The 13611-nt window shown below is 42.5% G+C and overlaps 1 protein-coding gene across 1 annotated transcript in view; it reads left to right on the forward strand.

Moving 5' to 3' along the window:
* The window catches only part of PPP1R14C (protein phosphatase 1 regulatory inhibitor subunit 14C), a 124740-nt gene extending 113024 nt beyond the window's left edge, over window positions 1-11716 (forward strand). The window contains exon 4 of the mRNA XM_029596544.1: window positions 10407-11716. Coding sequence (XP_029452404.1) covers window positions 10407-10481 — 75 coding nt within the window. The 3' untranslated portion in view covers window positions 10482-11716. The remainder of the gene's footprint in view (window positions 1-10406) is intronic.
* Window positions 11717-13611: the final 1895 nt, after the last annotated feature.

Raw genomic sequence — 13611 nt, forward strand, 5'->3', positions numbered from 1 at the left:
CTAATAGAATAGGGAAAAGAACCACAAAGACCCGAGTTTTACAGTTCAAAAACACAGACTTTGAGGAAATGGGGAAAGTACCTGGAGGAAGAACTTAAAGGATGGGAGAACGAGAGAGATGTGGATCAGCAGTGGACCAATCTAAAAGGAGCAATCACCAAGGCAACTGCTCTATATGTTAGAAACATAAAGAAAAGCAAAAGAAAATTGAAACCTATCTGGTTCTCAAAGGAGGTGGCTGACAAAATTAAAGCTAAAAGAACAGCATTCAAGAAATATAAAGGATCCCAAAGGGAGGAGCACAAAGAAGAATATTTGTATCAACTGAGGGAGACTAAGAAAACAATCAAGTTGGCAAAAAATCAAGCAGAAGAGAGGATTGCCAAGGAGATAAAAAATGGTGACAAAACATTTTTCAGATACATCAGCGAAAAGAGAAAGGTCCAAAGTGGTATAGTGAAATTGAAAGGTGGTAATGATCAATGTGTGGAGACAGACGAAGAAATGGCAGAAATATTAAACGAATACTTCAGCTCTGTGTTCACTAAAGAAGACCCTGGAGAAGGACCATCTCTACACAACAAGAAACTGGAGGGAAGTGGAATAGATGAAAATCCTTTTACAGTAGAAAATGTGTGGGAAGAGCTAAAGAACCTGAAAGTGGACAAAGCCATGGGGCCTGATGGGATTCATCCAAGGATATTGAGGGAGCTCAGAGATGTTCTGGCGGGTCCGCTGTGTGACCTGTTCAATAGATCCCTAGAAACGGGAGTGGTGCCGAGAGACTGGAGAAGAGCGGTGGTGGTCCCGCTTCACAAGAGTGGGAACAGGGAGGAGGCTGGCAACTACAGGCCGGTTAGCCTCACTTCGGTGGTGGGAAAAGTAATGGAGTCTCTGCTGAAAGAGAGAATAGTGAACTATCTACAGTCCGGAGAATTGATGGACCAGAGGCAACATGGATTCACCAGGGGAAGATCCTGTCAGACAAATCTGATTGACTTTTTTGACTGGGTAACCAAGGAATTGGACCAAGGAAGAGCGCTCGATGTCATATACTTGGATTTCAGCAAAGCTTTTGATACGGTTCCGCACAGGAGACTGGTGAATAAAACGAGAAGCTTGGGAGTGAGTGACAAGGTGTGACCTGGATTGCAAATTGGTTGACGGACAGAAGACAATGTGTGATGGTAAACGGAACCTTCTCTGAAGAGAGAGCGGTTTAAGTGGTGTACCGCAAGGATCGGTGTTGGGACCGGTCCTGTTCAATATCTTTGTGAGCGACATTGCGGACGGGATAGAAGGTAAGGTTTGTCTTTTTGCGGATGACACTAAGATCTGCAACAGAGTGGACACGCCGGAAGGAGTGGAGAGAATGAGACGGGATCTAAGGAAACTGGAAGAGTGGTCGAAGATATGGCAGCTGAGATTCAATGCCAAGAAGTGCAAAGTCATGCATATGGGGAGCGGAAATCCGAATGAACTGTATTCGATGGGGGGGGAAAGGCTGACGTGCACGGAGCAGGAGAGGGACCTTGGGGTGATAGTGTCTAATGATATGAAGTCTGCGAAACAATGCGACAAGGCGATAGCAAAAGCCAGAAGAATGCTGGGCTGCATAGAGAGAGGAATATCGAGTAAGAAAAGGGAAGTGATTATTCCCTTGTACAGGTCCTTGGTGAGGCCTCACCTGGAGTACTGTGTTCAGTTCTGGAGACCGTATCTACAAAAAGACAAAGACAAGATGGAAGCGGTACAGAGAAGGGCGACCAGGAAGGTGGAGGATCTTCATCGCATGACGTACGAGGAGAGATTGAAGAATCTAAATATGTACACCCTGGAGGAAAGGAGGAGCAGAGGTGATATGATACAGACTTTCAGATACTTGAAAGGTTTTAATGATCCAAAGGCAACAACAAACCTTTACCATAAGAAAAAAATCAGCAGAACCAGGGGTCACGATTTGAAGCTCCAGGGAGGAAGATTCAGAACCAATGTCAGGAAGTATTTCTTCACGGAGAGGGTGGTGGATGCCTGGAATGCCCTTCCGGAGGAAGTGGTGAAGACCAGAACTGTGAAGGACTTCAAAGGGGCGTGGGATAAACACTGTGGATCCATAAAGTCAAGAGGCCGCCAATGAAGAGTGGGTGACTCGCCAGAATGATGGCTACTGCCTGGAGACAATACCCTTATTCAATAAACATACACATGGTTACTGTGACTCCAACATCACTCTAAGCTTCAACAGCAAGAGAAATTTGGAAAAAAGGATTTGCACTCACAAAGACGGGAGTAGCTGGCTTGTTACGGCGGTTACTACCCCAAACCAAATATCCAAATTACTACCTCCACCTTCCTCTATTCCTGATGCCTTTCAACTAGCTTGATCACTCCATTCTTATACTTCACTTTCAATGCATATCCAGCATAGTTCTCTGCTTCAACAGCAGGGGAAAAGAAAAACTGTTACTTTACACATCCAGCAGAGCTCTCTGCTTAAACGGCAGGGGAGAAGAAAAAAGGGTTCGCACTCACAAAGCGGGGAGTAGCTGGCTTGTTACGGCAGTTACTACCCCAAACCAAATGTACCTGATACTTCACTCTCGACGCATATCCAGCATGGCTCTCTGCTTCAACGGCAGGGGAAAAGAAAAACTGATACTTCACGCATATCCAGCATAACTTCAACGGCAGGGGAGAAGAAAAAAGGATTCACACTCACAAAGCGGGGAGTAGCTGGCTTGTTACGGCGGTTACTACCCCAAACCAAATGTGCCTGATACTTCACTTTCGATGCATATCCAGCATAGCTCTCTGCTTCAACGGCAGGGGAGAAGAAAAAAAACTGATACCTCACGCATATCCAGCATAGCTCCCTGCTTCAACGGCAGGGGAGAAGATAAACAACCAATAAGGGCTGTATAACATAATCTGGGTAAAAACAAATAAGCATGGGTGTAGCTTGCTTATTGCGGCGGTTACTACCCCTACTACCTCTAACTAATCAAGCTAGATATTTCACTTGGATGCAGCTCCATCACCGCTCTCTACATTAATGGCGGGGGTGGAAGGGAATTAGAACCAAGAGCTAAGAGAAACAGATAAGTATGGGAGAAGAAATGAGGGAAGCTTGCTGGGCAGACTGGATGGGCCATTTGGTCTTCTTCTGCCGTCATTTCTATGTTTCTCTAATTCTACCATCTCTGGATTATTGCAACTTGTATCTTAGACTCTCTTTGAAGACTCTTCATAGTCTTCAATTGGTGCAGAACGCCACTGCATGTTTGATTTCAGGAGTTGGTGTAAGACAAAATATTACACCAATGTTATTTGACCTCCACTGGCTTCCAATCGAGTGGAGGATCAAGAACAAAGTTGCCACTATGGTGCACAAGTTGTCATTGGAGTCTACCCTGTGGGCTAATGCAATGCTGAAAATTTACAATCCAGCGAGGTCTCTTCTCTCTAGACATCGAGGTTTGCTTGACATCCCTTCTTCAAGGCATGCTCATCTAGTGGAAACTAGAGATGGGGCTTTCTTGGTAGTGGCTCCCACTATGTGGAATTCACTCCCTGTGGATTTATGATAGATGGCGTGTATAAAATCTTTTAAATCCATTTGAAAACTTTTCCTGTTTGGACAAGCAAACCTGTGAATGCGGTTTGCCTAATGGACACTTCATTTTCTATCTTCGCTATGATGTTTTGTTGTTTTTATTGTGTGTTTTTATGTAAACCACCTAGGGCCTTGGTATTCAAAAATGGCAAATAAAAGAATAAATAAATAAATTTATGGAAGATAGTGAGAGCTTTGAGTTCATGGACTGTTATAGCTGATGTAACCACTATGAAGACAGTACTCTCCATGTCGAACTTAAGCAAAGCTGACTCCAAGGATTCAAAAGGAGGCTTCATGAACTGAGAATGAACACCATTCAAGTCCCATGGCACTAGTGGTTTCTGTCCTGGAGGCTTCACATACAGTAGTCCTTTCATGAATTTAAATACTAATTGATGAGTAGCATTTGGCTTACTATCTACTAGACCACAAACACAATGCACAACTGTCTTTACAAGGGATATAAACACGATATCACCTATAATAAATCCTCTATTGATTTTTCTAAACACTTTTCAAAAGGAGAAAATCCCTCAACGTTGAAAAACAATCTGCAAAGTCCAAATTTTCATCCAGAAAAATTTTTAAGGGAAGAAGAGGAAGGTTTCATACAATTTCATATCATCGCATCCAGCAATGTATGGCAATTTTTTAATCATAAACCGACCTCCTCCAACCCACAAGTTACTAGAAAGCCCAGTTGTTGCAAAAGGAAATTCTTGTGCAGGGAATGGAGTGCTTCTTCCCAAGAAGATGCTGTGACTAGCCAGTCATTCATATACAGAAAGATTTGAAGTCCGGGACGATGTAGGTGTGCCACTACTACTGTGAGATATTTGGTAAAAACTTTTGGAGATTCTGAAAGGCCTAACAGGAGTACCCTATACTCATAGTGGGAAGAATCCAGCTGAAAGTGAAGGTAACACCAGTGAGAAGGGTGGATGGGTATGTGAACATATGCATTCTTCAGGGCCAGGGAATATATCCATTCCCCTAGGACAAGCAGGATGGTAGTCCTCGCATGTGGGTGACATCATCCAATGGAGCCCGGCACGGAAAACTTTTGTCAAAGTTTCTAGAAGCATTCACCAGCAGACTGAGCATGCCCAGCCTACTACGATCCACGTGTCCATGCAAGGTCCCCCTTCAGTCTCTTCATTTCCGCGGTGCAGTTACCTAATGGTCCATGGAGCTCCCACTTATTTTTTTTTTTTTTTTCGAATTTTCACTCTATATTCTTCTAGCTGTTTTTCTGGTCCTCATAGAGTCCCCCTTTGCTGTCAGTGCCTCCTCGGTATGGTAAGACTTTTCATCCAATTTTCCTCCAACTTGTGGTCGATTCCCAACTCCCCACCCCGCGGTGCTGTCAGTCATTGACCGCATGCCGTATATTTTTCATGGCGTCGACAGGTTTTTGTCAGTGCTCCCGGTGCCTGCGGACCATGTCCATCACGTATCCACATGATGTTTGCATCCTCTGCCTGGGGACCTCGCACAACATCCGTGGGTGCCATCTGTGCGACCAGATGATACCCAAAGGGCATCAGGCGCACCTCAACAAAATGGAGAAATCTTTTTCGGGACCTTCTCCACACCTGCGTCGATTTCTTAGACGCCCAAGGATCGTAGAGAGCCGTCTGAACCGTTCCCCCTCATGACCCCTCTAGCTAGCACCTCCAAGGACCGGGGAGAGGGACATCTATTCTGGATGGTCTCTCCACTCTCTCGAACCTTGGGGGGGTCATTGACTTCCTCGGCAACCGGGAAAGACCAGGCCGAGCACCAGAAGCTGTCCCAGAAGCACTGGCACTGATCACCATTTAGACACAGTTCCGGTCCTGGAGAGGCATCAGCAGCTGCCAAGCCGCCATTGAAGCAGCACTGGCCATTTGAAGCCCCATCCTCTGGTGTCCCTGGTAGCCTGAGGTGTTCCTCACCGACACCAGTGAAGGGCGTTTTGCCACATCGGGGACCTGAGGATGAGCTGGCGACGCCTCATCCCCCTCAATCAGTCCTGGCCACCCAGGACTTCCAGGAGGAGTTGTACCACAGGGTGCAATTGGTGGTGCTCAAGGGGCTGCAGGGTGTCAAGCTGCCGGTGCCACCGGCCCCCATACTGGTGCCCGAGCCTCCGCCATCGATGTTAGCACCTCTTCTAGAGTATTTGGACATCCTACTTGGCACCCTACTGACGCAGCCGGTACCCGAAAGGCCCTTGATGCCTCGTCGGCCACCAATGCCCTCCCCCCCAGAGCGATCTTGATTCCCAGGTCCTCAGAGGAGGAAAATGTGGCTGGTACCATGTTCCCTCACCCATGGGTTGGGGAGCCCACACGTTCAGCCTACACACTCAAGGCTTCTGGACAAGTCACCGAGGCACATTGCCAGATAAACCTTTGAGTGCTCTTACTTAAATACATTATGGGCCGCATTTTAAAACATATGTACGCGGCCTACATGTGCACATGCTACCTGGCGCGCACACATGTACACCCGATTTTATAACATGCGTGCATGTAATAAAAATCCGGGGTTGGTGCGCCCAAGGGGATGCACAATTGTGCACCTTGCATGTGCCGAGCCCTAGCCGAGCTTCGCTGCCTTCTCCTGTTCCCTCCCACCCCACCCCACCTTCCCTTTCCTTCCCCTACCTCCCCTGCCCTTTCCTCCCTACCTTTGTTGCTTTCTTTTTTTTTGTTTTAAAACTTACTTCAGCTCTGGGGCATCACACCTGCGTCATTCCCCCTGGGGCTGAAGTAAATTGCGCGCGCTAGCCCAGCAGCTGTGCAGAGGCCTCTGGCCATGCCCCCAGACCGCTCCTTTTGTAAAGCCCCGGGACTTACACGCGTCCCAGGGCTTTAGGTGCGCCGCTGGGCCTTTTGAAAATAGTCCCAGCGCGCGTAAGGCCATTTACGTACGTAACCTTTTGAAAATCTGGCCCTAAGCACATAATTACCTTACTGAATCAAAACAAAAAAAAAAATCCAGGTGAGGAATCATACAAACAAATGAAAAGATTCTCCTCATACAGTAAAGCTGACAATCACCAACATACATTGCCTCGCTTTACTATAAGTCCATTGAAATAGCATTTAATTTTTTATCCTGGTTATCCTGCTTTCTTTGAATTATAAATGTTGAACATTCACAATACTAAAAATGTTTTTTTTTTTCCATTGGAAATTAGACTATGTATGTCACTGGCATCCATAAATTAACCTTTCATATTAGCTGGGTTGTATGTGCTTAAGATTTTAAGCAATAGAACGTGCTAGCTTGATTACATAGTTATATTACTGTTGTCTTCTGCCAGGAAAAATAGTGGAAAGTATTCTAAAGATCAAAATCACAGAACATATAGAAAGACATGGTTTAATGGAACAAAGTCAGCATGGCTTTACCCAGGGCAAGTCTTGCCTCACAAATCTGCTTCACTTTTTTGAAGGAGTTAATAAACATGTGGATAAAGGTGAACCGGTAGATATTGTATACTTGGATTTTCAGAAGGCGTTTGACAAAGATCCTCATGAGAGGCTTCTAGGAAAAGTAAAAAGTCATGGGATAGGTGGCGATGTCCTTTCGTGGATCGCAAACTGGCTAAAAGACAGGAAAGAGAGTAGGATTAAATGGACAATTTTCTCAGTGGAAGGGAATGGACAGTGGAGTGCCTCAGGAATCTGTATTGGGACCCTTACTTTTCAATATATTTATAAATGATCTGGAAAGAAATACGACGAGTGAGATAATCAAATTTGCAGATGACACAAAATTGTTCAGAGTAGTTAAATCACAAGCAGATTGTGATAAATTGCAGGAAGACCTTGTGAGACTGGAAAATTGGGCATCCAAATGGCAGATGAAATTTAATGTGGATAAGTGCAAGGTGATGCATATAGGGAAAAATAACCCATGCTATAATTACACAATGTTGGGTTCCATATTAGGTGCTACAACCCAAGAAAGAGATCTAGGTGTCATAGTGGATAACACATTGAAATCGTCTGTTCAGTGTGCTGTGGCAGTCAAAAAAAGCAAACAATGTTGGGAATTTTTAGAAAGGGAATGGTGAATAAAACGGAAAATGTCATAATGCCTCTGTATCGTTCCATGGTGAGACCGCACCTTGAATACTGTGTACAATTCTGGTCGCCGCATCTCAAAAAAGATTTAATTGCGATGGAGAAGGTACAGAGAAGGGCTACCAAAATGATAAGGGGGAATGGAACAACTCCCCTATGAGGAAAGACTAAAGAGGTTAGGACTTTTCAGCTTGGAGAAGAGATGGCTGAGGGGGATATGATAGAGGTGTTTAAAATCATGAGAGGTCTAGAACGGGTAGATGTGAATCGGTTATTTACTCTTTCGGATAGTAGAAAGTCTAGGGGGCACTCCATGAAGTTAGCATGGGGCACATTTAAAACTTATCGGAGAAAGTTCTTTTTTACTCAACGCACAATTAAACTCTGGAATTTGTTGCCAGAGGACGTGGTTAGTGCAGTTAGTATAGCTGTGTTTAAAAAAAGGATTGGATAAGTTCTTGGAGGAGAAGTCCATTACCTGCTATTAAGTTCACTTAGAGAATAGCCACTGCCATTAGCAATGGTAACATGGAATAGACTTAGTTTTTGGGTACTTGCCAGGTTCTTATGGCCTGGATTGGCCACTGTTGGAAACAGGATGCTTGGCTTGATGAACCCTTGGTTTGACCCAGTATGGCATTTTCTTATGTTCTCCATGATTAGTGTGGATAGATGGAATCTAGGCGTGTTTTACCATTGTCCCTCCCGATGCAGCATTCTTGTGAAGTTCAGGACTGTATCGGGTGACGCACATTCTCAGAGACTTTAATAAATGGTCTTTATCTTTCAGAATAACTCTTGTTTTCCTTTGCTTACTGATTCCTGGGAAGACCTGCTAAGACTTTCTTTCTGTGAGACACTGTGTGTGTGTGTGGTGTTCACTAATTTTCCATTGAATAAATCCTCTCAAAAACGAGGTCTTCCCATTCACTATTTGATACCACATTATTATTGCTCTTATTTATAAAACATGAAGTTGCAAAACATAATTGATATTTACTTCAAAAATTCCAGTGTGTCATCCTGTTTACAAATGTTATCTGATGTACAGGTTGGTCTCCTCACATTTTAAATGTTTGTACTACTGGACTGTTCTAATATTCAATACATAGCTGGAAAAGGAGATAGATCTCTAGTTGTCTAAACACTTGCAACTTTTCAGTTTTTACCAATAAATATTTTGAGTGATGTGTAAGAGGCTGCCTGATTGGTCTGCACAATCCGATTAGCCTAGCTTGGTAAAATTTTCACCCAAACTACTTGGAAATCCTTCACTTTATTATAAGTGGAATCTCTCTTGGAATGAGAAGTATTAAACCTTGCCCAGAGGGTATGTTTAAATCAATAGTCTGTAATAATTCACATTAAATGACCCCTGTACCATCGGGAGTTACATTAAAAGAACTCCCATTCCTTTCCAGTATTGCTGGGATTTTTAAAGATTCTCATGTCATAGGTTGAGTAATAAAACTGGACATAGTTGTTAGGTTCTTGCCAGGTATGGAGATTAAAGGATGCATATTGAGCCCCTGGTGTGTGTTTACTAGAATTTATAAAAAGGTGTTTTTATGAGAAATTTGATAAAATAAAAAAAATCTTTGAGCTGTAAATTTCAGTGACACTCCAGATATTTTTCAGCTCGTAACGATAAATGATGACTTCATTGTTGTAGTTAAAACATTCAGCAATGAACTCCTCGCAGCCTAACTAATCTTTTTAATTATTAAATAGCTGTGTTCTGCAGGAAACTAATTAGCTATCTGTGAAGTTTAGTAACCACAACTGGCACTTGCCTTAGTGACAACAGTGATAGAATTAAAGATCAGCTGATCACGCCATTTTGCAATTGGATGAAAGCCTGCACTTAAAATGGTACTAGGAACGTGGCTCGCACCCTAGCCAGCCTCGTTTTCAGGCTGTCCATAATGAATATGCAGGAGAGAAATTTGCATACACCAGTCTGGTTTTCAGACCCCCCCCCCAGTATATACAGATGTAGGTCTTGCAAACTTGTTTCAATTAACCTGAAAAACAAACTGGGTAGGGTGCTGCGGAGGTCGGGATTCAGAACCCCCCTGGGCATGGTATTTCATCGCCGAAAGTTCAGGTGTGATCCAATAGTGTCGTTTGTTTAACTTTTTTTTAATTTTTTTTTATTATTATTGTTAATAAAGGGTCTCTTAGATGTGAGGGTTGTTTTTAGCAGAATACAGAGTTAAAATATTTTGAGCTGGGAGTTGTTCTTCGTGCTAGCCAGTGCGACTGGCCATCTGCCCCACGTCTTGCACTCATAATAGAGGTTAGCTCTTTATGGTCTAACTCCTACCCTCTGTGTCATTTTATACATCTTCAGAAACTTTGAAGGGACGTACCCTAAACTTTTTATTAAAAGGGAAGACTGTATTTGATATACATCAGCTACCAGAGTCTGGAAAGTTTTAAAATGCATTCTGCCAAAACAACTTTCATATAGGAACCGCTAGGCACCTGCCAACCTGGCAGTTCTCCATATTCAGTGCTTTATGGCACCTAATGTGAAATTGTTTGCCACCACTGTCTTGGATCATAAGAGAAGGTAGAAAAGTGAGCTGCTTGGATCTATGAATGCAGCTATGTTGCATGCGGACAGCAGTAATACTTGTAGCTTTTACGATATACTTGCTATTGATTTTTGTTTCTAAACAGTTTCTCATTCTTGTTTTCCCTTGCAGGAATTTGTCAATGAGCTGCTATCTCGGATAAGAGGGATGAGAAAACTGAGCCCCCCTCAGAAGAAAGTTACATAACTACCTAGGCAAAAATATTGCCACTGCAAGAAGCCCTCTGATGGGACTCAGACTTTGAATACAAGATCTTTTATGAAAATACTAAGATGTTCCTCTGAAGAAACTTTTAGTCATTTGTAGAGAGCTAGTCATGGAAAGTCTTTCTTGTGTATAAGGGTTTGTTTTTTTTTTCCTGCTTTTATTTTTTAACTTATTTTCAAAGCATCACAATTTGACAGTCATGCAAAGAAATATAGTTAAGCAAGATGTACCTTGCCGGGACATCTCCCAAGTCCTGGCAGCCTGCAGTTCTGCGTGAATGAAGGAGGAAGAGTGTACAGTCAGAGCCCAGAGAGTAATTCTTAGATACAGCTTAGTTATTCAACCTGTCTTTTTTTTTTTTTCTTTTTCTCCATTGTATTGACTCATGGATGTCACGCAGTCTTGTGGTTGTACATAAACTGTGGACATGTGAATACCGTTTTGACTTCAGAGACCACCAATGCGAAAACAAGTCTTATGGCGTGGGGAATCGTATTAAGTTTGCAATTGCAGTAAACATCTTAGAGGAAAGAGCAAATATAGCCAGGGATTGCTGAAGCTGATATCGGCAGTGTTAAAATCCTTCGCGAAGCACGGAGGTTTAATAAGTTGTTAATGCGGAAAGATATATGCTAAGTTTTGGAGGGACTAAGGGCTGAATGTGTTGTCAAATTCTTATGTTTTGATCCATTGCCAAATTGCCTCCTTTTCACCTCAGTGTACTAGAATTCAGCTGTAAGGACGTGGTGTGTTACATAGAGAAATGAATTGAGTGTCTAAGAATATTCACTGAAAAAAGCATTCAGTTTACCTGTAACCAATTTATTGTATTTTCATTTCTGCCATAGTAGGCAACAGATTTAAGGGCCTCCTTCCCACCCCCATCCCCCTTAGCTGTGATCTTGATTAGCATGGAAGCCCTCCATATGAAAGCCCAATAGAATATTTTTTTCTGTCTGTGTAGATTAATTTTTGATTTTGGAATAACCTTAACTAAAAAAAAAAATAAAATTGCACAATTACTACATGGAAGTCAACATCGGTCAGCCATTTTATATTAAGGGTGCTCTGAACATATTTTATTTAAAACAAAAAAAAAAAGTTGTGGACTTTCTGTACACTGGCAAGCTTTTTAAATTGTATTTAATTTTGTAATGTTTGACTGTTTTTATTTACTTAATAGTTGCTCAAATAAACACTGGAGAACACATTGACTTGTTACTGTATACGTATAGAGAAGAGGCGTGCTAATTGTTATATTTAGTTCATCATAGAATTACTACATGATGAATGGGTACATAGCACTCCAACGGTTTTTTTGGTAAAGCTCTTGAATCTTTGAGTCTCACAATCAGCTATTGAGTCATGTGCTTAGACCTTAGGACAGAAAACGTGGAGATCCTGTCTGGACTTTTCTCTATTAATCACTTTATGGCCTTGAGGAAAGCCTCTGAGCCTGCTTATTCTCAAAATTTAAATTGCAAACTCTTTGAAGGTAATTATATTGTAAATATGAATCATCTTGTAGAGCATGCTACAGAATGATGCTATAGAGATAATAAAATATTTATAATTAAGACATGTTGGAATAGTAGTGAAGTGAGGGCTCTCACTGATGTGCTTTTGTCTCTTGCACTCTCACTATAGTCTATTTATGGACAGATGCCTTAGATACGCCATCTGCAGGCTTAGAGCTTGCACCATCTGTCTACATTTCTCTGCAATTAAAGAAGAATTGACGGAGTGTAGAGTTGTCCTCCTCAAATATAGTGCCCGGAAAATCTTCCCCTTCTTCTCACAAAGGATTTGAAAAGCCAGGAGAGATGAGTAGGTTCTAGTAAAATAAGACCTGTGAGACAGAAAAACCCTCATCCCCCAAATGATCCCCACACAAAATGCCTTCGTAGCATTGAAAACTGATGATATTCCAGAAAAAAAAAGCATCTAACTTGGTAAGAGTTGAAGAAAGACAGCCATTGTATATCAAGCCAACAATGCCATCAAAAGCCCAGTCTTGCTGGGAGATTCTGTTATAAAGGTATTAACGTAGGAAATAAAGATCAAATGTATACCTGTATAGAAAACAAACCAGATTCTTCTTATTGGAGAAGGGGTTCTGAAGTTCTCATCATAATCCCCTTAGACCACTGCTTGAGCTGGAAACTGTCAATGTAGGGGCTTAGGTATCTGCCAAAGACCATAGCCCTTTTGGATGTGTTACCTATTCATAGTAAGGGAGAGGAAGGGCTTTTAGACAAAAATGAGTGACTAGAGCTATATATGGAACAATAAAATGCTATACTGTAGTGATGGCCTACATTCATTTTGTGAGAAAATTATCCTAGGTAAGAGATCATATATTGATAGATGCTGAAAGACAAGAGCATGGTGAATGGAAACTGATTGATTTGGGCCATTGACCTTCAAGAACAAATATAGATTATAAAGTGAATTACAAAGGTGATGAGCTCACTAGGCAGCTATTAAGAGCAAATGTGAAGTCACGTGGAATGTAGACTAGGTGAAAAGAAATAGCTGGAAGGCTATTAGCACAAAAGCTCATAATCTGGGCAATCTAATTCCAGATCTGCAAGCCCGAATGGCAGAGACCAATCTAAAATGTTAGTCATCAATTCACGGGACTCACACATATGGCCATACTGGGGCTTTTATCTGCTCACAAAAGAGAGGGGTCACAGAAAGGAGGAGGAGATCAATAGACCTCCAATTTAAGAGGAAGAACTTGGCAGAGATGTGTTTGAAAATGAAGAGGAAAAATAGCGCTGGTTCTTCCATTAGGCAAACTAGATAGTTGCCATTGCCTCTAGCACCACAACTTTGTGGGATGGCAACAGTCTTCAGGTGCTACCCACCCACTTTTAAGGCACAGAACCAAAAGAGAGACGGGCACAGTAGATGTCAGGAGTGACAACAGGAAGCTGGGGGAGTTATAGAGAGAGGGTGCTTGACAGGTGGAGAAGGAGCAGGTGTTGGGTGGCTGGGGGGGGGGGGCAGAGGATGCTGGGCACTAAAAAAGGAAAGAAAAGGGATTATGGTGATACTGCGGTGCTGAGTAGGAGGGGTGAAGGAAAGAAAGAAGAATATGCTG

This window comes from Rhinatrema bivittatum, chromosome 3, assembly GCF_901001135.1.
Source record: "Rhinatrema bivittatum chromosome 3, aRhiBiv1.1, whole genome shotgun sequence".
In the NCBI taxonomy this organism is placed as follows: Eukaryota; Metazoa; Chordata; class Amphibia; order Gymnophiona; family Rhinatrematidae; genus Rhinatrema; species Rhinatrema bivittatum.